The sequence below is a fragment of the Lepisosteus oculatus genome, chromosome 3 (genome assembly GCF_040954835.1).
Source record: "Lepisosteus oculatus isolate fLepOcu1 chromosome 3, fLepOcu1.hap2, whole genome shotgun sequence".
Lineage (NCBI taxonomy): Eukaryota > Metazoa > Chordata > Actinopteri > Semionotiformes > Lepisosteidae > Lepisosteus > Lepisosteus oculatus.
The window spans coordinates 50,547,861-50,575,001 of record NC_090698.1 but is presented as its reverse complement, the minus strand read 5'-3'; the positions used below and the strand labels follow the sequence as shown (position 1 = coordinate 50,575,001).

General features: G+C 36.1%; 1 protein-coding gene across 1 annotated transcript in view; it reads left to right on the top strand.

Moving 5' to 3' along the window:
• LOC102694857 (A disintegrin and metalloproteinase with thrombospondin motifs 19) overlaps nt 1–27,141 on the top strand; it is a 119,589-nt gene that overhangs the window by 80,489 nt on the left and 11,959 nt on the right. The window contains exons 14-21 of the mRNA XM_015366082.2: nt 1,662–1,789; nt 7,728–7,848; nt 9,464–9,544; nt 12,504–12,661; nt 13,848–14,001; nt 15,005–15,140; nt 16,523–16,727; nt 17,736–17,888. Coding sequence (XP_015221568.1) covers nt 1,662–1,789; nt 7,728–7,848; nt 9,464–9,544; nt 12,504–12,661; nt 13,848–14,001; nt 15,005–15,140; nt 16,523–16,727; nt 17,736–17,888 — 1,136 coding nt within the window. The remainder of the gene's footprint in view (nt 1–1,661; nt 1,790–7,727; nt 7,849–9,463; nt 9,545–12,503; nt 12,662–13,847; nt 14,002–15,004; nt 15,141–16,522; nt 16,728–17,735; nt 17,889–27,141) is intronic.

Below are 27,141 nucleotides of genomic sequence, written 5' to 3'. Positions count from 1 at the left end.
ATGCCTTGGATTGAGGTTTTGACCTCAGCCAGTTTTTAGTGCCAAGTCCTGGCATATTGCACAAATCAGACCAATATAATAAACCTGTCTGTTTCTTTGGCATGTGCTTAAGTGTGCAAAGAGCGGGATCAGATGTTTACAGCTTAAGTAAATCACAATGAGCAAATAATGTCAAATAAAAGTTACTTTTCCACACAGCCTTTTTGCAGATACTGTACATTTTTTCATCTTAAACTGCTATCCATGATTGAATTATGATGAAGAAATATTCAAACTTTACTTTTGAATTTGATTTACAACATTTTGATTTTTTGTGAAACTAAGGAGGAGTTACACATGCAGGTGTTTTTACTGTTACAATTTTAGATTCTACATCTTCTTTGTCCACTATAAATTAATTTGACCATTTGTTAGTATATTAGGTATCTATGGAACTGAACCTGGTACAGAATATATTGTCGTCCCATTAAAACACAGATAGTGCACAAAATCCCTTGTCCCAAGACCAGGTATTGTAACATACAGTAGCAGTGTAATGTTTACTGCTGTTTTGGGTGTGGTGCTTTGTGCCTTATGGCTGTAATTGAATCCCAGCAAGGGTATAGAAGAGCTGCACCTGTCATGTTAGCATTATGAACCATAAAGATTAACAACTGGCCCAATTTAGTCCTAAATATGGGCTCAAATTAAGGTATGTATAAAATATTTTTTGTCAACTTGCATCTTTGTATAACTGTAAGTCACACATACAGTATATACAGTGTACTGTATACAGTATTTATTATTTTATTTTGTATCATTTTACCATGTAAGTGTTCCATTAATTGTAAAAACAACTGAATCTGAGCACCTTGTATCCCGTAGGTGAATGAGTTCAGAATTTGATAATTATTCTATGATTATATTTCAATTATTATTCTCTTTATAATGGCCTTGTATTATCTCCTGACATCCAGTTTAGGATGTGTTTGGTTAATTAGAAATATTCCAAGTACTATGGTGAATTGTTCCACCCCTGTTACAGTACAATACTGCCTCGAAGATTATACCCTTTAAACTAGAAGACAGTAAAGTTAATTATATATCTTTTATTATTAACATGCCATCTAATGCATTTCTCAGAGAAGTGACCAGCTACTGTATTGTCAGTGTGTTTCTTGATGAATGGATCCCCATCTTGCTTGGCTATATAATTAATTGGATGAAAATGCAATATCATGCAGATTATTTTACAGATCATATGTACAACTGCCAAAAAATGGAGATTTATTTTTGTATTTATCCCTGCTGATTAGACATGAGCATTTTTTTACGTGATTGCATACGCTTTCTGTTGTTACTGTAGACATTCGTTTCTAAAAAAGTAACTACCACATGTATAATATAGCCCAGACATACTAATTAAAATAGTGCCCTGAAACATATACTGTATTAAGATTAAAGAATTACAGTGCTTATTTTGCTTTACATTTTGTGTTTGCTTTCTACCACGTCCCAAATGTGTTTCTGTTCTTTCTCTCACTTTCTGCTCAGTAAGAATCGCTAATGTTTTACATGCCATTATCCAAGCATAGAGTCAGGAGGAAATTATATATGTAGTCACAAATAGCAAAAGAGTAGAAAAAAACAATTGATAAAGTTTCTTTGTTCTTCCCTGTTAGAGAAACCATGCGCCCTGTTCTGTTCCACATCTGGGAAGGAACAGCCGTTTCTCTTGGCAGAAAAAGTGCTCGATGGAACCTCTTGTGGACCTCAGGAGTCAGGGATCTGTGTTAATGGAACATGTCAGGTAAAGATATAAATTTCTAGTCACAGCTAATCAGTCACACCGATTTATATTTTTAAACCCCATAGTTCGTTCAACTACAGAAATGATACCATCAGTTATAGTCTAATAAAATAATTGAAAATTTCCATTAAATTAAAATCTGCTCTACAAAGATAATGGATCTGTTCATATATAAAAACACAGTGTAATTTACTATAATTAATGTAAATAATGATTTTATCTTTTATCTGAGGTAAGATACAATGAAAATGATAAGACAGAACTAAAAACAAATCATATTAAACTCACACTATTTAAACAGTATAAAAAAACATTTAGCACTTAAGAACATAAAGTACATTACTGGAAGCAAAATACTGAATGACCTGTGTAGTAGAGATTTTATATTATAGCAGATAAGGCAAATAAAATGGGTGACTTTAAAAGGTCACAGTTACAAGCTGACATATGGATGGCTTGACATTCCCCTCCATCATTTGCTGATACAATACCACATCTGTGAACCTTTTTCTTAGCACTATACAGTATACAGTGTATTTAGCAAAAAACATTGTCTTCCAACTGAAGAACACCATCCCGACTGTCAACCATGATGGTGGAAGTATTATGGTTTGGGGATGCTTGATTTTGTGTCCAATTATATTACCAGGACTAATGAGTGTATCCATAATCAAAGGTAAAGACACAGTGGGATTCAAAACATGCAGTAATATATCATCTGTATATATCGTAAAGACATTTGTGCTCTAGTCCACCATGTGTCACACCCCAAGTGCTAACATTTTGATAACAAGACTAAAACAAAGAAAGAGGACAACAGTGGACAGCACAAAGAGTAAACAACATTAGTGCACAGTGAAGCCAATGAAGTGTTTGAAGAGAAATATTATCCTTTAAACTGAGTTAATTCCAAAGTTTTACTAAATGCTGAAAGATTTTTTGCAAAAAAAAAAGCTTCAGTGTCTAAAGGAAGCAGGAATTTCAGGAACATTGGAAGTGTAGAAATGTTTAATAAAGTACACAGGTTACAAAAAATGACTGAGTTAAAAAAGCATGATCTGATCAGATTTGTAGGTGATGTTCTAGAACCTTTGACAGAATCTTTATATCTGGATTCAAGAGAAAAATGGGAAAATCTGAAACATCACAGCACGTCTTTATTTTTCTTGCACAATACTGCTTGCTGGATTAAGTTCAGGCTTCCACTGCGGTCCTGTACTGGATAAAGCAGTTTAGAAAATGCAAGGATTGTATAATAAAAACTTTGTCTAATTGAAAGCTAGAGGATGAAGTCAATGTGAAGGAGATTCTGTGAGAACTGAACACATAAATCGCAATAACAGAAAAGAAAGCATCTCATAAAATTTGATTGAAAAGCTGTCATAGTCTGCGGATGTACTGCTCTGCATAGCCTTCATTGGCCTTGTTAACAAATTTTTCATAAGATAATGAAAGCGAATTAAAGTGCCAAGTGCATCAAGATAGGTATTGGCTAGCAAATGAAAGTTCCATTACCGTCGGAGTGCTGTCAGAGTGCAATACACTGCTGTGACATTTTCATGAAGCTAGAGAAAGTAATAGTTTGTTGTCTAGAAATTGGTCTGTGAATATAAATAATGAAAAGAAAAAAGAATATTCCCTTGCAGAAAGAAACACAAATTTCCACCGATCCAAAATGCTGCATCAAGAAAGGAAGGAAAGAATAACTTTAACAGATTGAAGAGGCATGTTGATTTACTGTAGTAGCTGAATAGTCCTGCTACGGATCTAAGACACATCCAGACTTTTACCCCATTTCAGCTGGTGTGTATGATATTCAGAGCCTTCCTTTTATTTTTTTTAATGATTTAATTTTAGTCAAATACATAAAGGTTGTGCATAGAAGGATATGTTCCACAAAAACGTTAACATTAGTACAGGAAGTGTGTTGATTATTAGCCTCTCCTCTTCAATTTAAATTTGCTGGAAGGCTAAAATTTGGGGAAAAAAAGTGAAATTACCATGTAAGTTAATTACCATGTAAGATTAAAGAAATGTGTGTCCACATCACAATGCCAGACAGCACCACCAATGTATTGTATTTTACCTATGTTTGATACCTCATGGTTATAAGCACTATCTAACAGTGCTTAAAACTGTGATGCGATATTTTAAGACACAGAAAACTTTAGATTCTATATCTGTACTACTAGATTTTGGGATAGTTTCAACAAAAGGTCAATGAAAAGACTGTTCAATAATAATTAATTCTAATTACACTTAAGACTTGTAAAACTTGAGAATCAGTCATAACTAAGAGAAGCACATACAGTATGCTGTAAGCAATATATCTCGAGTGAAAGAATGTGCTATTACAGTTCATTTTTTATTACAGATATATATTTCATCCATTTTCAATGATTCAATATTTTTGAACTATTGTCTGGTAAAATGCAAATTATCATCATAATTTGCTTTATCAAAGAGAAAAAAGAAAGAATTGTTTTAAAAAAATACAATGTGCCAATGAAATAAATTTTACAAGTGAATTGTAAATGCTTAAGTGCAGAAGACCTCAAAGGATTTCTTGGAAAGGATTTACAGCTGCTATTTTTTATTATGTGTCAGGAGTATGCAATGACATTAATGACATAGCTTTCCAAGAATTAGCTCATAATGTGAGGGCCGAACATTGGTCAGACATTGGCAGAAAAAATGAGATATCCTACAGATAATAGCTTTATACTTTATTTGCTATGCTTGACAGTGTACAAAAACATTTCCTCTTAAAGACATTAGTGTTTTCCATTACCTTACAAAATACTTTTTGTCCCCAGTTTTTACATTAAAATTAATTTATTAGAAACAAGTTTGCTTTAAATTTAGGACCCAGAGGTTTCACTCAATAGTCAACCTCCCTCTCCTCTTCACTGGTTTCCTCCCTGTTGCTTATTCTGTACATGAAGATGGAGCCTGGAAACAGTTGGAGCTCTTGCAATGGAGATCTAAATGTAAGAACATTTGTTACAATTCAGCAAGGCGCAGCAGACTGGGCGGAGAAGTACAGGCAGAATCCGCACACTTGTGCTGCAGGCATCTGTGGAGGGTTAGTGCCCGGAACCCAAACATATGAGCTCATGGGTCTTTGGGCATTTTCACTGTATTGAAGGAAAGACTCAGGCAGAGCTCGGCGGGGGCAGCCGAAGGTTCTGCAAGGGGGCCAAAGGCTGAGTCCTAGAAAAGGAAAGGTGACTTCGAACAGGGGCGGCAGAAAAAAAAAATGCTTGGAAGCTTAGTCTTCATCAGGACCCAGAGGTGAAGCAGCTACCCGAACCTCAAGTGAGGTTTGTCAGGTTTGCTGGTGGTGGTCACACTGATGCGCAGGGAACTGATCCTCTGTAGAGGTCTCAATGTCAGAGTGCTTCCACCTCAATGTTGAGAAAGGAGGAGAAACTTCCAGAGAGGGAATAAATACTGAATTGTTAATTGGACAATTGGGCACTTCTTGGTAGGAAAAGGGCTGGACAGAAAAGTGCCTGGCCTGACTCCTCAGCTCCATGGGAAAATACTGTGAGAAACTATCTCTACTGCGGACCTCCTGAGTGGCTCAACTGCTAAAGGGACCTGCCTGAGCACAGGTTGAGCTCTGTGATGACATGTTCACAGGTTCCTCCTCCCCCTCTGAGTAGTACATAGGGTAGGGTTGATTAGACAGTCAATAACACAGTGACACCAGCAACCTGGATGCCTGCAGGCAGGAAGTGCTGTCAGAGACTTGAGAAGATTTGAAAAACACACCATTGGGTAAATCAGAACTAATTGGTGATTCTAAACTTAGGAAAATATACCTAGCAAAATCTAGTGTGAGTTTATGCATTAAGTGGTAAAAATCAAATTAACATGATCTTTGTGTTCCAGTATTTCATGCATTTTAACTACAGTAGATATTTGATATCTTACATATGGTTAAAATAATACAAAAATTATAATTGTAAACTCTATAGTTATATATCATAGCTGCGTGTGAAGAGAATGAAATAAATACTTGATCACCCCTTATTCAACATTGAACTCTGTATAAATATATTTATATGAAGCCAAGCAGACCTGAATGCCTGTAAATCATAAGACTAGCAAGCATCTTTTAAGCCTTTGGGCATCCTATGTTATTTTTATAGACCCCTTAGGGATCCGAATGTGCACTTTATTTCAACAGTTTGGTTTTCCCTTCAGTTCAGAAGAACATTTCAGAAAAAAAAATGTTAGTCAGGAAATATATGGTTTCCAATTAATTGAAACCAAGGGAAAAAATGACATTGTTTCAATTCTGATTAGAGCATTTGAGAGGAAAAAGGAGTGATGCAATTAGAATGCAAACTTGTTTCCTTACTTTCAGCTGCTTTGTTGGACAGTGGTTTGTCTAGGATTTATGCACATGCATTACTTGCTAGCCCATCTGCAGTATCCTTGCACTGGCACATAACAGCCTTAAGGAATCCAGCTCCAGGGCCAACAATATTCTATTGAGTCCTGGGATTAGGCAAGTTCTCCGGGTGATGCAGCTGAGTTTCTATCGCTGAATCATGTATTGAAAAAAGAAGAGGAGATAATGAATTGAACCTAAGAGATTTCAAAAATGTGTTTTTTGGTACTATCTAAGTGTACAAAAATTAATGAATGACTACAAGCAGTTAGTTACTTTGTATGTGGAATGGAGTTTCAGGATTCATTCTTAGATTCATTCAAGAAGCTGTTTTCTGGGCAGTTATGGTTGAATTAGAAGGTTAATCTATCATTATAGATTGTTTCACAGCTCTTTTATAGGTGTTATTTCTCAGATATTCTTAATTCAATTTTACACTCAGCATACAGAGATGCAAAAGTGATGGCTAGCAATATACGTTATCCCTCCACTCAGATAAAGTCTTGCACATTTTCTATCACAATGTGGTGAGCCAAAAACAGATTGCAATCAACAGTTGTTACTGTGTCAGTGTCACCAACCAATACTTTGTAAAGTATATTAAGTGTTGGATGACTGTAGCTAATCATTAGTGAGATGATTTTAGTTAGTCTCTGAGCAAATGATTTCACTAGCAATGGATCCAAAGTTGTTCCTGAAAGCAGGTACTCTCTAGTCAACACTAGAACAACTATCTCGTGAGTTTCCAGCCTTATAAAGGTATAAAGCTTTATATTCTGGGACTCACAGATGTAGTTTTTTTTAATATATTTGGTGTCTTGTGGAGTAAGATCAATGGCACTTAACAGCAATTATTTCCCACGTCTGAATTGTTTTTTATTAATAATGCCATTGATTAAAGTATTTTCTAAACACTTGCTGTTGAGTTGCATATAGCAAAAAATCCTTTTTTTGGTGATTATATGCAATAAAAACTGTATATTGTATGCAAGACACTGAAAAATAACAGAATGCCTTGCAAAAGTATTCAAGCCCTTGCTGATTTCATATTTTGTAGAGCTTGTAGTCATGTCAGCAGACACTTTGAAGTAGCTATTAATATTTGTTATACACACATATTCAAAACAATCAAAATAATTGTGAATTAATACAAAAGAAAAAGGGATTGCCTCGATTGCATACAGTAAGTATTCAACTGATTTGTTGTGGGAAACCTAAATTAAATTAGGCACAAAAAATGACCTTAACAAAAAACACAATTAGCTGATTGAACTGTATGTGTAATCGAATTATTTCAGCATAAGTAACATGTAAAGTATATCTATGTTTGGAAATATACAGTATACTGTGTATAGTGCAACCATATTCAGTATACTCATACAGTAACTACAACAAATTAAACTGCATACATTCAGATTTTATGGTTCAATCAAACCATTACTGTTATTTTTATGATTCAGGTATTATATTCTCTTATACACACTGTATAGCCAACTTAAATAACCTGCTGAGGATAAAACTTTATTGTTGCTGCAGAAAGTGGGCTGTGATGGCGTAGTAGGATCCTTGGCCAGGGAGGACCACTGTGGAGTGTGCAACGGAAATGGAAAGTCATGCAAAGTTATTAAAGGAGACTTCAACCATACTAGGGGGGCAGGTAGAGTAAATGCTTGCTGTATTTACTTTTATTTTACATACCACTTGCAAACTAAAAAAAAATAATAACCAAGGATGGGAACTTGTTATCAAAGCTACTTTTGTATTTCTTGCAAATAGAGAAAAGGACTATCCCTGTACTTTACATTATTTTTTCACATCACTCAGATGTATATACTAGAGAGAGAACAAAAAAACAATACAACTTTATATACAGCTTTACATAAATATAACTTTGACTTATTGCAAACATATTATTCTACATAACATATATGTACACATCTTCATGTATATCACCTGATAATCCATCATGATGTGGGAAAATTCCATCGACATCAGCTGATAAATCTCTGTAGATGATGTGTTCAGTACCTTGTTTTGTATTGAACCCTGAATCTTGTTTCCTTAAGGTATTTTTTATCCACCACCCATGGCCTGCAAGCCTCTGAAGCTCCGAGTTGGCATGCCTGCAGCACACACACCAACAATTTTGCCTCTTGTGAGGCCATTTTCAGGGTATCAGTTTTCTTTCAGAACACCACTCTGAGGAAAAAGCCCTGGTATTTTACTTTCCCCAGGAATAAATGAACATACCACAAACCAGACCTTTCCTTGGCCTTCTACAGAAGGGGTCACTCCTGGGGAAAATACTTCTCTGTATTATTTTAGAAGAGTTGTGTGTACATGCATACAGTATGCATTTTACTTTAACTGTGGATAAATTAATCCCTAGCACAGTTTATTAAAGGGATTTACAGTACCAAGAGCATACACATTGATATACACAGTATTGACATTTACTATATTGTGCCTGTGCAGGTAAAACAAAACAACAGTAACAACATTTTTTGTCACTCATACAGAATTACACAGAAAGCCATTAACTAGCTGACTATGTCAAAAATATTTTTCACAAAGTAGCAGGTCCCATTTATGTCACAACTACAACAGCAAGTAATTAACAGAAGGTTGAGTGAGGCAAACTCATTATGTGTCCAAGTGATAAAGTCCATTTAAAATACAAAAATGAGCTTGGTGGCATACACCAATATGCAACACAGCTAGAAATAAACGTACAGTTAAACCTCAGTTTAATGACCTAATAGGGGGAAAGTGTTCCGTTACTGCCTAAAGTCCATTAAATAACAAATGATATTTCTTCTGCACAAAAACACACTGTTATATGAGAAAGCATCTACTGGATATTTTGACAGTCAATGAAAATTCTTCCTGTACTTTTTTTCTCATGAATATATAAGCTCTTTTTATTCAGTGTATCATAAATACGGTGTAGAAAGTTGACCAAAGTATATGAAAAATATCCTTTGTAACGAATTGAACTACTACTATAGAGCACCAATATTCCTGAATTTCTAAACAATGTAATTATCATTTGTACTCTCTTTTATTATTTGTACATTACAACATGGGGCGGGGGGGTACAGGAATTCTGATTTTAGAAACATATGCCATATTTTGTCTGTTAAATCTGAAGTCTTTTAAAGCAAATTCTGTTAAACTGAGGGTTTACTGTACTCAAAATGTAAAGAAATGAAACACTAATACGCAGAATGAATGCATTGTGTACAAGATTAAACAGTTTTGTTACTCTACAGGTTACATCGAAGCTGTAGTGATTCCTGCAGGGGCAAGAAGAATCAGAGTTGTTGAAGAAAAGCCTGCACACAGCTATTTGGGTAATAAAGACAGTCATCAAGTAATTTGTAACTAAAGTCAATTTTAAATGATTTATAGTAATGATTCTGTTACTATTATACTATGTAGCATATAAAAGCAGGTAAAAGCAAAAACAGAAATACCTGTGTAGATGAAAGTAATATGTGGTTAGATAAATTTACACACTTTCAACATTTTAAAACTGCTATAGGGTGGCATGTTGGGGCAGTGGTTAGCATTGCTGCCTTGCGGCACTCAAACCCTGGGCTCAATTCTGACCCTGAGGTGCTACTGTACTGTATATGTGTGGAGTTTACATGTGCTCTCCATGTTCATGTGGATTTTCAGCAGGTATTCCCAGTCCAAAGACATACTACAGTATGTCTCTCTGCCCTGTGATGGACTGGTGTCTCATCCAATGTGTAACCTGCCTTATTCCTGTTGCTTGCTGGGATAGGCTCTGTCTCCCCTGCAAACCCAAAAGAACAATTATTTAGAGTGAAAAGGCATGATTTAAATGGCATAGCATACCATGAACGAAGTCATATACTGTATACTGTTTACTCACATTTTGGTAATCACATACAAAACTTAAAGTAGGCATTTTATGGGTTCCCGATTAAGAGTATATATATATATGTATTTATAAATTGTTTAACAGTTTTCTTTAAGCTTTTTTCATTCATAAGGCAAACATGAGTTTTCATTTGAACAGATTCTTATTTTTCTTTGGTGTCCCTGTCTGAATAATACATTATGGGTTATAGGTGTGGTTTACATTTTAAGATCCAGAATTGTACAGTTAATATATTCAGAATGTTGTTTTAAACATTTTATGAGATGTTATCTTTAAGGCCTTTGCTATTGCTGTCAATTTTTTTAAGTTAGAGGAAGACAATAGAGAAAAAGAGAAGTACATGCTCTTCTTACATATTTTAGAAACTTCTCTTTAAACATATGTACAGTAAATGAGATATTAAACCATTTTGTCTTCTGATTTGTAGCTTTTGATTTAGTTACTCTTGAGATTAATATATTCTGTGGTTCTAGCAAAAAAAAAAATTAACTGCTGCCTTTAGTTTTCTATTGATTTTGTGTCAGTCTTATTCTGCTTATGTTCTGTCTCATTCCCTTGTGGTCCGCTTTCCTAAAATTGTGTCACATTGTTTTGGACTGCCTATAGAGGTTCAAGTGCATATTATGTTAAGAGTTGTCTGATGGTTGTCTCACCTCTGTTTTACTCGTTAAGCAGTAGACGAATACAAACATTCCTCCTAGCATGTGTTCTGACAACAAGAACACAGTAAATCGTATAAGTAAACAATAGTTAGATGTAACTTTTCAACTACATACCTACTTGTTTTCTCAGAGAGTTTGAGGACAATTAAACCTTCTCACAATAGCCACCTCTTCCTTTACACACCCATCCATTCATATATAAGACTGTATTATAATGAATAGGTGAATTGGGTGGTCCATAGCATACTATGCTGTTTTTGATGTACTACTGTGTAGAGTGTGCACCTCCACCTTTTCCACCTTTCCGGTCCTGTTGGAATGTTCAAGTAGGTAGCTGCGTCAGCATGCGTAGGCTGGAAAGGAACAAGTAATGGTGTTTTCCATGCTGAAAAGAAAAGAAACACAACGTTTTGTCCGTGGAGCCTTCTTTGGGTGGCTCAGAATGTTGGACTGTTGGAATGTTGTGGATCAGCTAAAGCTACATTGGACTAATCACCTTCTGGGATGTTTTAGGGATGTCTCCCCTGACATAGCCAGGGCCCTCTGCCTCTGCCATACTGTGTTTTCTAACATTCTGAGTATTTCTTGGAGACATTTTCTAAAGCAAATGTCTTTCATGGAGAACATAATCATCTCTGTCTCTAGACATATTGTTTTAGGAAAACTAAATGTGCTCTTATCAAATAATGTGTGTACCAAAAGCCAGTATTCCATGTGGTTCTCATTTTACAGAAGGGGCCATAATATGTGTCAGCTGACAGCTACCAGTAAAATTACATCTGCCAAAAGGCCCTCTTTTATGTAGCTAGATGAATCGTCCAGAATGACTCACATCAATCACAAGGCCTTTACTCTTTAACACAGCTTACCCACAGTCAGACAGCTTCGCACTGGGCATAGGAGGATCCCTTCTGATCCGGGTGCTTTTTGGAATGAAGATACAGAAAATTACTTTCATAAGCATGAAAGAAAGTTCTGCCTATCTTATATTTAATGGGGCACTCTCTATAAGTCAATTTAAATAAAATATGTGGGTAATTCTCTGAAATTAAATCATGTCCCGTCCCACGCACTTCTTATCTTTTTTTATACATTTTAAGACATTCATTTTTATTCTCCTGGCAATTGTAGTGGGCAGCACGGTGGCACAGTGGTAACATGGCTGCCTTGCAGCACTGGGGGCTTGGGGTGCCATCTCTCTGGAGTGCCATCTGCCATCTGTTTGTACTATATTCTCCCTATTTTCACTTGGATTTCCTCTGGGCACTCTGGTGTCCTCCCGCAGTCCAAAAACATACTGATTGGTTAAATAGCTTCTGGGAAAATTGCCCCTAAGTGTGAGTGTGTCTGTGTGTGTCTCCTCTGAGATGGACTGGTGTCCCATCCTTGCATCCTTGTGTAGTCGCTCCCCTGCAACTCTGAATTAGAAGAAATGGCTAGAAAATAGATACATTAATGGTAATTGCAGCAATTTGTATACTATAACCAAAACAAAAAAAATATTGAATTTGAAAGGACAACACACCGATTCAATCATCATTGAATTGTATAACATAATTGTCATTTTTAATTAGAAAATGTATTTAGTATTTCTTAACTGTTTCCTTTTTGTGTTACATTTGAAAATCTGGGTTAATATGTTGTTCTGTTCTTTATTTTCTATTACTGGTAATAACCCTTGCTATTAACAGGTCCACATTTTAAGAATCACTCAGCTTGAAAAAACGTTTCTCATTGCAGCTCTCCGAGATGCCAGCAAACATTCCATCAACAGTGACTGGAAGATCGAGCATCCAGGTTCATTCAACATAGCTGGTACTACAGTTCATTATGTCAGAAGAGGACTGTGGGAAAAAATCTCTGCAAAAGGCCCCACTACTTCCCCTCTGCACCTTTTGGTAAGAAGGAAGCAGACAAGGTTTCTCTGGCATACAATTCTCATCCTATCTACTAAATACTCTCACTTCATTACAATAATTTGTTATTTGGTTAATTGTAGACAGTGATTAAAAACAACAGAATAACAGTTAAACATCACAGAAACCACCAATCAGGTTTGAATCTTGAGTTTGTTTTAAATAAATAAGATCCTTCAATAAGCTAAATTCTTACATAAAAAATCAATTTATATATGTTAATTACAATTAAGGTACAGGTGTGTTCTTTTTAAAGACACTCCATTATGCCAAAATATATGTAGAAAAAAATGTCAATAATTGCATGACCCTCACTACTACAGTAGATATCATCTTAAACCACCTACACCTGAATTTTGTCTTAATACCCTATCTCTCCCAAGTGTAAGGTTTTTGTTTTCTTAAATCGGGGAAATTTAAACAGCCTACATGCTCTTTGAATGGACAGTCCCATCTATTACAGCAGCATCCTTTTAATTTGATGTATTTCCGAATGATCAGTATCACTTCCAATCTTCTTAATGAGAACAAATTGAAAGAAGTCTGGTCACCCAGTTAAAGAATATTATTTGGTTATGCTGGGTACGCTTAATGAATGCATTTGCTTATTTTCCATTTGATTGTTTTTTTTGTAATAAAAAACAATTGTTTATTGCAATATAATATTCACACAACCATTAACATTAAAAACAGATGGTGCAACCAATAATCAGCTTTTACCTATCTGTGCCTATCTGTATTTTTAACAATCAATCTTTTCCCTTTCTCTTGAAAACTTCAAAGCATGTACTGTACGTATTTCTTGCTATTGTTATTGTTTTTAATCTGTTTAAGATGAGCTCAGATTAAGGGTAAGGTCTCAAACATAACCCCAAACAAACGTTTTTTTATAGTTTCCTTCAACATAGAAAGCCATTCATGTTTTAGAAATTGGGCAATTTCCTTTAAGTAAAAAAATTTTCCCTTCCTGTAAGGAATGCGCTTTAGCTGTCAGGTGAGCTTGTGATTTAGAACACGGCTACAGGGCGCTTTCACTTCATTTTGTATCCAAGCCTGAAAACCTGGCCTAAGTATGATGGTGCAGGAAGTAAGTCACAATGTCAGAGCTCTTTATAGCTTAAACACACTGCCTGCAACACCCTGGTTTTATTGTGTTCCTTGGTTCCAGGTGCTTCTTTTCAATGAACAGAACTATGGCATCCATTACGAGTACACCATCCCCATGGAGCCCGTCCCTGAGAACCACAGCACCAAGACCAACGAGCCTCTCTTCATGTGGACACACTCAGGCTGGGAAGACTGCCACGTGGTGTGTGGTGGAGGTAGGAGGGGACCTTCCCTGTGACTCGAAAGACGGTGTACACTATAATGATGAGGGCACATTCTCATGCTTTGTCAATTAAAATTTGATAAATTCAGTTCACACAGTACATTTTTGTGGCCGGTAAGTCAGCACTTCATCAAAGTGTATCATAAAACAATTTAACATAAAAATATATTATACTTGGTTGCTTCAGTATAAAAGAAATAAATCAGTAACAGGACTAAGATGGTAGTTAATAGCTAGATGAAAAGTTAAAGCAGTATTAGCAGCTTAACAATTTAGCAAAGCTATTCCTGGTAAGAACTGGGATGGGAGATGTCAAAACTAGGTTGCTGCTGAAAGTGGAGAAGGAGGTGACACTCTTCCTTTGGGATCAAAATTTGGTAACTATTTAACGAGTATGGTGATAGTGAAAGGCGTGCCTGAGCAATTCCTTCCCTTGGATGAGATAATAATAATAATAATAATAATAATAATAATAATAATACTTGCTTACACTTATATAGCGCTTTTCTGGACAATCCACTCAAAGCGCTTGTTACAGGAAGGTTCATACCCAAAGATCCTGTGACAAGATGTTAAACCCAGTGTCCTGGCTGAATTACACTTGAGCTTGCACAAGCAGTCCCCCATAAACATTCCCTTTAAATGCAGTTGCTTAAGTGATTCCCCATTTCCTTATGATCTGCTGTGTAGTAGGGCTGCTGGCACCTAACCAGAGATACTGCTGCACTGTAGGAGTGGAGGAAGTACCACCCAACCCCTGGATGAAATGATCTGGGATTCTTTGGAATGACACTACAGAAATATAATATATTTTTATTAGGATAATTATGACTATTATGTGATATCAACTGGATTTTAGTTAAACCACTAACTCTTGACAAATGAAAGGTTGTCTCATTATCTGAAATACATTACTATATTGCAAAGACAGGAACAGCGCTCTACCTTCTTAAAGGATTAATAGGCTTCTCATTGGATTTTTTCACTCATTGCAGGGGAAAGAAAGACTATAGTGTCCTGCACAAAGATCATGAACAAGACAACAAGCGTGGTTGACAACAGAAAGTGCCGCCACCTGACTAAACCGGAGCCACAAGTACGCAAATGCAATGAGCAGCCCTGCCAGGCAAGGCAAGTTTGTAAAGAACTTCTCTCAGAACTGTTCAGGGCTTAGTGCACAAACAAAGATGTTATTGTTTAGGATTATTGGAAGAAATGCATGCTGTTGAAATATCGAAGATGCCATGCCTGTGTTTTCAGAAGAAGAAAGGTTATTAGCACCAGGGTGCTGGAAAAATACCAAAATCTAGCTTGGCTTCAACCTTTCAACCCCGACTAAACTAAAAAAAAGCATAATTTTCTCCTTTATCTTTATTAACTGTCTGTATCTCTTCACATTTGGTAGCAACATTTGCAAGTCATTCTTGTTCTTCAGAGAATTAAGACTGGTTACTTTGTCAGCAGTTTTAGTTTTAAATGGAAGTTACTAACTGAGCTTTGGGAGGGATAACAATGAGTCTCACACAACTGTACCTAATCACCATCATTACAAAACTAGCTACATATACTGAACTCAAATGCCTCTCCTTGCACTCATCGCAAGCATCCCTCCTCTGGCCCATCCTCTACCTCTTGTCTCAATCTGAATGGGGTTTGAGACTCCTTGTCCCTTGGACAGGAGGCTACCCATTAATCAAGCAGGTTAAGCCAAATGTCTCACCAAGCATTCCAAGCACTCACAAAGCATTCAGATTCTTGGGGGTTATTTTCTGTAGTGAATTAACATTATTTGTCTAATGAAAAACAATATTTTGAATAAAAAACTAGATACATTATTGTGCTTGAAATAATATATTATTTTTGCAATTGGTCAAATGCTGACATCCTGTTCTTCACAAAGCAGTTTTCCCTGGAGGTTGTCCTTGTCTGTTCTTTCTAGACAAAAAAAGATTATGATACAATTCTGTAATTATCTAAGCAATTCTAAGACATAATTAGTACAGTGGTCACAGATTATTCATTACCTTCTAAATAAATTATATGCCAGTATTAAAGAAAACATCCCAGTCACCATGACTATAGAAGTCTGCTTGTTCTATCAACATAAATTACAGTAAGTGAAAAGGTTAGTGTCTCTGGTAAAATAATTGTTCTCCTAAAGCAATAAACGTTATTTACAATCCAAGTAGTAAGATTCAGTGCATGACCTAATTAAACTGTACAGTTTTTGTCCATCTGTTATATTAAAGGAAAATCAATATAGGCTGTATATGTTACATATAATCTTTAGGCTCTCATTTATGCATACTACACAGTGAAATTCCTTTCATATCTTCACCATGGCTCAAATAAACAGCTGCCAAAAATAACATTTTGTTGCTTGAGGCACAAAGTAAAGAGTTAGTAGAAACTGATGATCCTGCACCTGTGAGATGACTTTCTGAGTAATGCTCACCATGTTGTTCAATGGAACAAGACTCCGTTGCCTTAGAAACATGTTGTTTTTACCTCAGGTGGATGATGACAGAATGGACCACTTGCTCAAGGACCTGTGGAAAGGGAACTCAAAGCAGACAGGTGGCCTGCACACAGCAGCTGCACAATGGTGCTCTTGTCAGAGCCAAAGACCGTGACTGTGTTGGCCCCAAGCCTGCTACAACCCAGCGCTGTGAGGGACAGGACTGTATGACAGTATGGGAGGCAGGAGAGTGGTCTGAGGTAATATAAATTTCTTCCACCTGCACAAGATGCAAATGGTTGCAATACATAAATCTTTTATTAGCTGAAAACTCTTGTAGAGACGTTGTGACATAGTGTGTTTGTGACATTCTGGGGTTTGAGATGCCCTTTCTGGGGGTGGGATTTTCTGGGTGGATACCAGATATTTTTAGAAAGTGAATAATCAAAAACACAAATTAAGCACAGGCATGTAGGTACACTACAGCTCACGAGACTTAAATATTTTAAGATAAACTTAAAAAAGAGTGTAACTTTTCATGTATTATTAATTTTACTGCAAAATTCAAATAAATAATTCTACCTTTCATTCTATAGTCATGATATATCTTAGGTTTAAAGCACAGACCTACTTCACCAATTTTTGAAAAGGTATGCAAGAACATCCAAAGAAGTGTAGGATGCAGTAAAGAACCACTGTCCTAGAGCACTGCCTCTAGTAAATATGAAAAAGAATTGCCCTGAGAGAGAGAGATTTAATCTTAATGGTTATGTAGAGCACAAATCTATACCGTAGAGGCATTACTGTTAGGGATTATGTGATAAGGGTGCTACATTAAAATGCTAAATTCTTAGTCTGGTCCAGTCATCTTTTGCATTTTGATTTGAAAAGTACGTCTTTACCATTGCCAGCACAGCATCCTTGTCTGGACCTTCCAAAGAGCCCCATTAGAACACGTGATTTAATGTCAGTTTCGCACAAGGTATGCACAGGCCAATAATTCACCTGTGGATGTAAGCAATCTTGAAGGTCTAAACCAAAACAGCTGCCAGGAGTGTCTACTGACACCAAAGGGAAGAAATATTTTTTTCCCCTTTGATCAGCCGGCTGAATTCTTGTCACAGCCATGTGTGTGTGTGTGTGGTTTTTTTTTTCCATGAGACATGTTAGAACAGATGATGGGAATGTAAGGTGACATCTGTGATCTTGTGCAAAATCCTGCCTTCTTTGTAGACTGTAACCACTTGGTGGGGGGGGTTGCGTTTCAGTGCTCTGTGAAGTGTGGCAAGGGGGCTCGTCACCGTTCTGTGAAGTGCACCAACCCCCGCAGGAAGTGTGACTTGTCCACGCGTCCTCGGGAGGTGGAGGATTGTGAGGATTACTCCAAATGTTACCTCTGGAGAGCGGGAGACTGGTCAAAGGTGATATTAATGTACACTGTTATGACTGTGCTTAGCATGTACCTCTACCAACACACTCTCACAATCTTACTTGATGTAAAAGATTTCAGCAGACAGCACATTATAAAAAAAAAACATTACAATTTGTAAAAGATGCCAGTTCAGTTCACAGACTGTAAATATCACACATAGCATATACTGTAAAATGACAAAAGCGTTGTAGTAAGTTCAATGAATGTTTTCACAACTTCTAAATAAACCTACATAGGCCTTCTTTGTTTATTCCATTTCAACGCCTCTGCTTTTTCAGTTATTGGGCTTCACATATGCCTCTTGTCATGCTGTTGATTAAAACCAGCTGTTGATAGGAACTATATCTTAATACAGTATATACCTTTTGAATATTTTAGAATTCACACTTTTTTTTCTTTACCTAGTACCATACTTTGGATATAAATACAGTCAAAGGACCTCAAAAAGTGATACTTTTTATTACACTTTAGTCTAAAAAAGACTTTCTGGAGTGCCACATCAACTGGTATTTATATTGTCTTAAATTACACAAACATCAGCTTGTTACTTTAATATTCTAGCAATTTATTTTATAATACACTAGTATTGAGCTTCCAGCTCATTATCAGCCTGTACTCTGTTATTAATTTCATATAACTGCTATATAATGAAAATTGATAATCCACAATGGAAACTTTTTTGTGTATGAGGTCTATAAAATTGTTTTTTGTTTTTTGTTGTTTCTCATAGTAGTAATAATTTTTATTATGGAGCTTGCTTTTTTATGACTTCATTTTCTTGCTCTTGTTTGTAAAACATTGGCTTGTTGTTTGTAATGCCTCAGCTTGTAAACTCAGCTGAGTTTAAATTGTTTTCCTTGTTAATTACATGCTGTAGTATTTCATCGCCCTATTCAGCTTCCTAGAAAATCACTCAAGTGTTTTAAGAGAAATGACATTGTGATTATTACTCCAGCGTTCTTAATATTCAGCCTTAGAAAAACCTCAAGAATATTACTGAGAATCATCCTAAGTGTGTTTTGTAATACAAGTGCACAGAGCTGCACCTTTACACTGCTGTGCCTGTTGGGTGACATCAGAAGATTTTATTTGAAAAACCAAGCACTTTATTTTTGCAAAGCTCCATCAAATATCTGACTTTCCTTTTGGTGCTTTGATCTCAACCACAGAAAAATCTTAGCTTGTCAAAAGTCCTCTGAGTTGAGGGCTCTATATTGGATCAGACACTCATCTCTTTTCATTATCTTTATTGAGGAATACATCCAATTTAAGTCTTTGCTCTTTAAGGTTTTGTATTTATGTGGTTAAACAAATGACAAATCAAAGACACTTAATTTTGTGTTATTTGGCTATTGCTTATGATCAGTTTGCTCCAAATTATTATTGAACATCAAAGAACTGATTAAAAGCTTTTATAAGTCCACAGAGATGTTGCATGACATAAGATTAATAAGAACATTTAAAGAGGTTACAAACATGAGGACAGCCCATTTAGAGCATTTGGTTGTAATTAGCTAAGAATCTCATTTCTTTGTTTGTTGAAGGATCACAGAGTATACTGTAAGTCACAACAGTGTAGCTGGGTAGATGGTTCAAGGCTCCCACAACCCTTTTGAAAACAATGTGCTCAGTCTCAAATACACTTTTACATAAATTCAATTAAAACCGGTTCACTGCTGATCCAGAGAAAGTGCATTGTTTTTCTTAAGGGTTTTAGTATTCTATTCAAACTACATATCAACTTTTTCTATTCAAAGTTAGAGATTCACTTCCTTTAACCTGTTTGTATAGGGGCATTGCTTTAAACCTGGGAAAATAAACTGTTTTCATTGAAATAATCCCCATTAACATTACTTCCCATTATGCAAATTTGACATTTATAGCTATGTATCCCAACATTTACAGTATTATGTTGCAATTAGTGTTGTTTTGCCCATATCTCTGAGGACGGATCAGAAGTGTGAACAATATTTGCAATTTTCCTGTTGATGGACGTTAACACTGAGTAATGTTACTGTTCATGGTCAACATTCCTTGTGGTACAACTGGGAAAAACATCCTCAGGTTTTCATAGTAAGTTTGCCATTATGGTGAGATTATTCAATAGTGAGTAATATTGTTTCATATCCTAATGCATGTTGATAAATAAATATGTGTAATAATTTAATACATTAGCTATTTCCCTTTAATTGTATTTACTTATGTAAGGATACTTGTATGTATCCTTATACATAAGGATTACTTGTATTCTTATGTCTGTTGAATGCCCTCTGGATACAGTTATGCAAAATCCCAGAAACTATGTGCATTGCATGTGTGTACTTGTATGTATTATGTGTTTAATGAGAAGTAATTATTTCTGCATTTTCCTTTTTTACTCTTCTATTTTATGAGGCTAAAATTATGTTTACTTGTTTTGTTTTGTGTGTTCCGCAATTTGTGTTTAGTGCACATATAGAGGATTTTGAAGTTTCTGCAAACCATGTTTCCCTGGATACCACACTCAGAAATGTTATCAATGTAGATAAACCCCTTTTAACCCCCGAAAAAATAACACAACAATGTTCAGAAAACAAAATAAATGTACCTTAGTTACATCTACTTTAATTTACATTTTGGTAGCTCTGCAAAATATTTAGAAAAAGATTTCTAAAAGGTTTTTTTTCTAAATAGAAAGATCATTTAAAATGTATCACAAAACACCCCCCTAATCTTCTGATAAAGTAAATGAAGTTCCCCAATGTGCACATTTTTGGCTTTGGTTAAAGTTTAAAAATATTATTCTTCCTTTGAAAAGGCACTTTACAGACCATTTATCTTATTTGTTTAAATTAACATAACAAGAGGAGTAGAATTAAAGCCTAACCTACTTCTATTTACTGTACAAACATGAGCCTATTCACCAGGCACGTGTTCAGTTGCTCAGCTTGCAGTCTGAATACAGATGCTTTCCTAAAGGTCAGGAAAGGACAGCTGCAGTCTCGGTTTGCTACACCATAGCATATCCTCATGTATTTCTCTTCTTTAAACACAAATTGGCTGGATTAAACAGTTTCCCCTTAAGATTCCTTTGTCCTGAGTTTTGCCGAGGTCAAATTATCAAATGGGTCTGTGCTGAACTTTTCAGTTATTGATGGCTACAAAAAATTGAAAACAAACATGTCCTATGGGCATACTGTATGCTGTGTTTTATTTTTTAAAACAGGAATTACCCATTTAAGCTCTTATTATCCATAGTTAAGACTATTTTTAGTATGGCTCCTAAACACATAAACACATGCTACTAGCATAAATGTACAATAAACTACACTTTAGTTTCAGGATTTTTGGAAACATGGTATTAAACGTTTTTGAAAGCCAAATTTCCTGTTACAGCCACATACAAATGAAATAATTTACTTAAGGGCAGTAGTGAATCAAAACGCAAATGCTTCTATGTAGATTTTGTTACTGTATAGTATTGATAACATCTTTAAGAATAATTAATTATTCACAGAGTGGTTTAAATCAACTTTAGATTTTTTATTATTTCATTTATGAAAATCATATTTATTTTTTGTAAAGTTCTGTTTATACAGTTTATATAGCATTTAAACATTAAGTAGCAGTTCATTTTCTGGTCAGGCCTGTGGCAAATTTCTGAATGGGTATGAACTAGTTCTAAGCACATGAGCTGCCATGACATGAGTTTTGAGAGTGGCACTTGTTACACTATATGCATCTCTTGAGTGATGTTTTTACTTAGCTCACTATGAGGAAAACCCTATTATCTATTAGGCTGACCTCGGGCATTTTGCTCTATGTGCATTTATCTACTGTGAGGTGAGCATTAAGTGGTCAGGATAATACTTGTTTTGTTCTGCACCTTAAGGGCCTGTTTACGCTGAGGGGTCAGTAAAACTGGAGCTGAATTTGTCTTGCATGACCTCCTTAATCTAAATCTGTAGTGAATTTCCTGCTCTTTGAGAAGTTTGACATGCAGTCCTGAAATTCAGCCCATTTTCATGTCACGTTAAGGATTGCAGTAAATTACTAAGTAATAATGTAGGAAAACCTTTGAGATTTTATACATACATTTTTATTTATAAGCACTTTCCAAAAAACCCAAAGCACTGTATAGCAGACTATGCATAATACACATAACTGGAATAAAAAAGAAAAGAAAAAAGCACTGTAATGGACCCAATTAAATCAATGGTGAAATGAGTTTTAAAAATATTTACAGTCACAAAATCTCTAATGGATTTGGGCAATGAGTTCCACAGATGTGGTGGCACAGAACAGAATGCTCTGTTGCCTATAAAGTGAAGCCTGATATTCAGTAACGAAAAAAGGCTTAAATGAGAAGATCTCAGATCATGTGTTGGACTATACTCATGCAGTAAGGCCTTAACAAAACATTAAAGTACCCTCCAAATTTCAAAGGGAGTCAGTGCAGTTTACATGGGATGAGAGTTTTTTTAACACACGAGCTGCAGAATTCTGAGAATATGGACATCTACAGTATAGAGCACCTTAGTAAATACTCAAATTATTAAGACTGGTCTTATTGTAAAATAGAATGTATTAATTAGCACACAAAGCAAATTAAGCACACACGTACAAAGCAAGGAACTCAACTGACCAATGCTACTGCTGAGTGGTAAAGGTACCCTTTTGATGTTCTTTGCATAAGCTTCAGATCACAAAACATGGTCAAGAGAAGCACCAAGGGTTTAATTTCAATTAAACCCTGTCAATACCAACACTGAAATCACCGAGCTGATTTCAGGAACCTACAGTATAACCTCTGTTTTGTCACAGTTTATCTTAACATTTTGCTGGGTTCATATCTTAATGTAAGACACAGATCTCTATAAAGGGCACAAAGTTGACAAACATAGGAAGGTTCGGCTTCTGTTGTGTTACATTCTTAAAGATTTACAGAAACCAGCTGTTAGAGCTTATAATTACTGAACACTGTTATATTTGGCATCATACCTGAATTGACCATTCAATGCTGGATTAAGCCATTAAAGAAAGGTTTTCATTGAATGAGGATAGTTATTGCAACTGCTGCACAGACTAGAGTGTACAGTACATAGCTCGGCAGCACATACATTTCCATGTAGTCAATATATAATAAAATCCAGTTCTGTATTTGAATAAATCTTACATTAAAGAATATTTGACATCTGCTTGTAACAATCAGGAGTTTTTAATCACGATGTCTCCGGTGTAAATGATCTGATGTCTTAGCAGAATTATAAGTATTTATGACTGCCTTTTGTGCTTGGCAAATTTTCATAGCCAGTTAAATACTCTAATGGCAGGAGCCAAATGCAATCCTGGTGTTTCACTCATGCCTTGGCAAACACTATAGGCTTCAAAGTTTGGCTTAGCTTGTGGTAGGATGACTGGTTAACATAATGTATCTGATTAATAATTGAAAGCAGCAGTCTGATGAAAAGGGGAATATTATTATTATTGGTAAAAAGTGTAAATAAATGAATTAAGTATATTTTTCAGTTTTGATCCTTAAGCAGTGTGATTTTCATTAGAACTGGTTTGGAAAATATAACCGACCACAGTTTATTTTCTTATTTTGTGTCTGTAGGTTTGAATAAAAATAAAAATAATAATAATAATAATAATAATAATAATATGTGATTCTGCAAAATGTAAGGTTTAGTATCTGTGTTGCTATGCAGTGTACTTTTAGAATAAATTTACCAATTCAAAATATCCTTTTTTTCTTTGGTGATTGTCAAGGATGATTGTCTCCCATAATTGTCAAATATAGTGGTCTGAGGTACGCTAATGAATAGGTTTTGGGATTCCAGTTTTGGCATCTTCAAACTGGTGTTTGTGTTTATGAGTAGCATGAATGGCCCTGGATTGTTGATTCGGACTGCGGCATGTTGTTTCTTCCACTCCGATTTTTTTTACTTTTTCCTATTTTTGTCACATGAAAATTGAAAGATTTTTGAAGTGCAGAGATTCCAATGTTTTCCACAATCTGATGTATCACACATCATGCATCAGAAATGCCGGAAGTATTATACTTATCTGCTTATTGGCTGCTTGTAGAGAGCTTGTTTTGTGGAGGATCTTTGCTTAATAAGTACTACACATCAGTCCCATTTTCTTGCATGCCTTACTAAAGTTACTGACAATTGCCTGGAGATATGCTTCCAAATGATCATATGCTACAGCATCATTACTTGTGCCAGAAGAATAAAGAAGGGAGCTCTTCTTCATCATCAGCATAGTTTAGCATCTATCTAGCTTGTTGGTGGTCAGGTGTAGCATCATGGTAAAAAATATCAAGGACGGCATTAGAGTAATATTACAACATTCCCTGACCTCTGTCTTAACCTCCAAAGAATCGGTGATGCATAATTGCTGCCTACATTTGTTGTCATGTTTTGCGCCATGATTGTACTGCGTTACTCTGAACGTCTGTCATTAGGGCTCTGACGGTCTTAATCTTCAAAGGCCTACATTTCTATTGCTTCATTGATTTCTACTGCAGCAGAGGTGGTTCCATTGAAAATGGTTACACAGTCACGACAAACAGACAGCTAGACAGTACTGTCTTCCCTATCCCCTCCCAATGTGGGGTGAGAAGAACAGATTCCTGAAAAGGGTCTTTAGTTTGCCAATATTTCTAGTGCCATATCCACGTTTCCCAACCTTCTTGTAACTCCCTCCTTTGTTCCAGTGTGTCATTAAACACTGGAATCCATAATCCACAATCCTATTTGCATTGTCACTAACAGGCCACCTTGGCTTTCCAAGAAGGAAAATATTTCTGTCTGTTGCCCATAATTCCTGGTCTTGACACTGCTACCTGGCCTGTAACGGCTTATTTTTCAGTGTTATCTCTACTTATTTCTTAGCTAATCTTCACTGACGATTGTTCCACTATAGGTAGTCGCCACTGTTGGAATAGCTACCACTGAACTACCTAGGCTCTAGTACTCTGAATAGTATAATGACCAAATAAATAACAACCAAAGACAACACTAGAACCAACGAACATTCCGCTTCAGGGACAAAGGCCATAGCTGCACTGATAGAAAAGCTTATAGCCCAATGTGTGGCCAGAAGTGTGCCAGGATATCATTATCTAGAAGGGATGAATTGTGACACAAGGAGATATACTACATTCAAATTGAAAGACCAGCATCTTAGTCCACCTTGGGCAATAAAGGAAGATATCACTGATGTGTTTTCCATCTGCACAAGTATGTTAAACTACTGTTAAAGTGCTGAAGGGTCAAAATCCCGCTGTAGTTCTAGAGCACTGATTTCCACTGACCTGCAGCCACTTCAAATATCATAATGTCACGTCTCGTGCAGTGATGACTTTCCTGTGAAATAACCAACCTAGGAGAACCCTGTGTGAGAGATTGTTCAGATATGTCTGTCAGTGGAGGACATGTTAGAGTGCAGGCCACCACACAGAAACCTGCTATCACCTCTGTCCTTTCCTCTGAGGCAGTGGTTCTCAAACTGTGGTACGCGTACCAGTTGTGGTACACGGCGCTCCGCCAGGCAGTTCGCTATATGACATCGGAAAAATTGGGCTGGATTTTCATATTTTCTATTTTAATAAAATTAATTTGTGTCAAATACACAGCCTACGTACTATGATACAGCACGCGCTAATACTTGAGTGGACAAAAGAGCTACAATGTAATTCTATACCATTCTATAGGAATGCGTGCTATGAACGCAAGTGACCAATTTATCTCCAGCAAATAGGGAGGTAGGAGAATGTGCGTGATTTTGGAACAATGCCAGTGTTGTAAGCACAGGAAAGCATAGAAATGCATACTATGAAAATATTTAATATACAAAAAATACAAAAATATTTAAAACTGTTCTAGGTTAATTTGAGAAAAACACACCGAGCGTCTCTGTGGTTCGCTCCCATGCGCATGGAATAAAAACTTCTTTTAACTTCTGAGACAGACTCCTGAAATGGAAATGGGGAAAAATGCAAACTTGCGGATGGCTAAAGCGGGTAAGCCCCACAGTATTTTTGAAGAACCTTATTTACCATTGGCAAAAGAGCTGACACATACTGTATTATGTACGGAGAAAAAGCTACTAAACAGCTCGACCTGCTGCCCCCTCTGAAAGACACAGCCACTCATAGAATTATTGATATGGTGGATGATGTCAAACGTACGCTGATAGAGCGTGTTAAGATGAGCAAATGCTTTTCACTGCAATTAGATGGTCTATAAATGTCTTTGATTTGGCCAATTTGCACATTTACGTTCTATATGAGTTTGAGGGCGTGTCCCATGAGGACTTTCTGTTCTGTAAGCCGCTACCAACAGGAACTACAGGAGAGCACATATTTCAGCTTCTGAATGAATTTATCAAAGAGAATGGCATCGACTGGATAAAATGCGTCAGAGTTTGTACAGACAGTACTAGTTTGTACAGACTAGAGCGATGACAAGCTGAAACAGCAGTGTAGTTGCAAGAATTAGAGAGGTGGCTCCAGATATGAACTGCAGCATCCACTGCAAGGCCTTGGCCGTCAAGAAAATGTCTGATGATTTAAGATCTGTTAGGCTTTGCTCGACTTAACAGGCTCACCCCTCTCACTGAAAGGGTGCTTTTTATTGTTTATTTTTAATTGTTGTTTTTCCTTTTGTCATTCTTTAAAGTGCTTTGAGAAGCCATCTTTAAAGGCACTATATCAAATAAAGTTTATTATAATATTTTTAGATGTGTATGTGAGTGTGTGTGCGCACGCACACTCATGTTGGTCATTTAGATTTTCTGGGGTTCCTAGGAGAAGATGACTTGTAGGTGGTACTTGGATGCTTTGGTTTTATTAGGGGTGGTACTTGGTCCAAAACATTTGAGAACTACTGCTCTGAGGAGTTCACTTCTGAAAGCCTTGTAAAAAACACAATCAGGATGAAGGGAAGGTGTGGAACAAATTCTTCAAAAATAAAAAAAAGTATTTTGTAAAAATGTGAATAAAGTTTTTAAACACAAAAATAAACAAACAGAAGAGCAAAATGTTTTAAGGCAAAGATTAGAAACTAAATATACAGGTAGAAATGGAAATCTTACCGTACTATTTTGAAAGCAATAGCTAGGAGCTTAACAATAATTCAAATAAGGCAGAGAAAATGGCAATACCTCAACTTATGCCCAGTATGTGGTAGATCAAAGACACCAGGTGTCAATCAATCCACAGAAAAAGCGAAAGCTAATAGACTTGACAATAA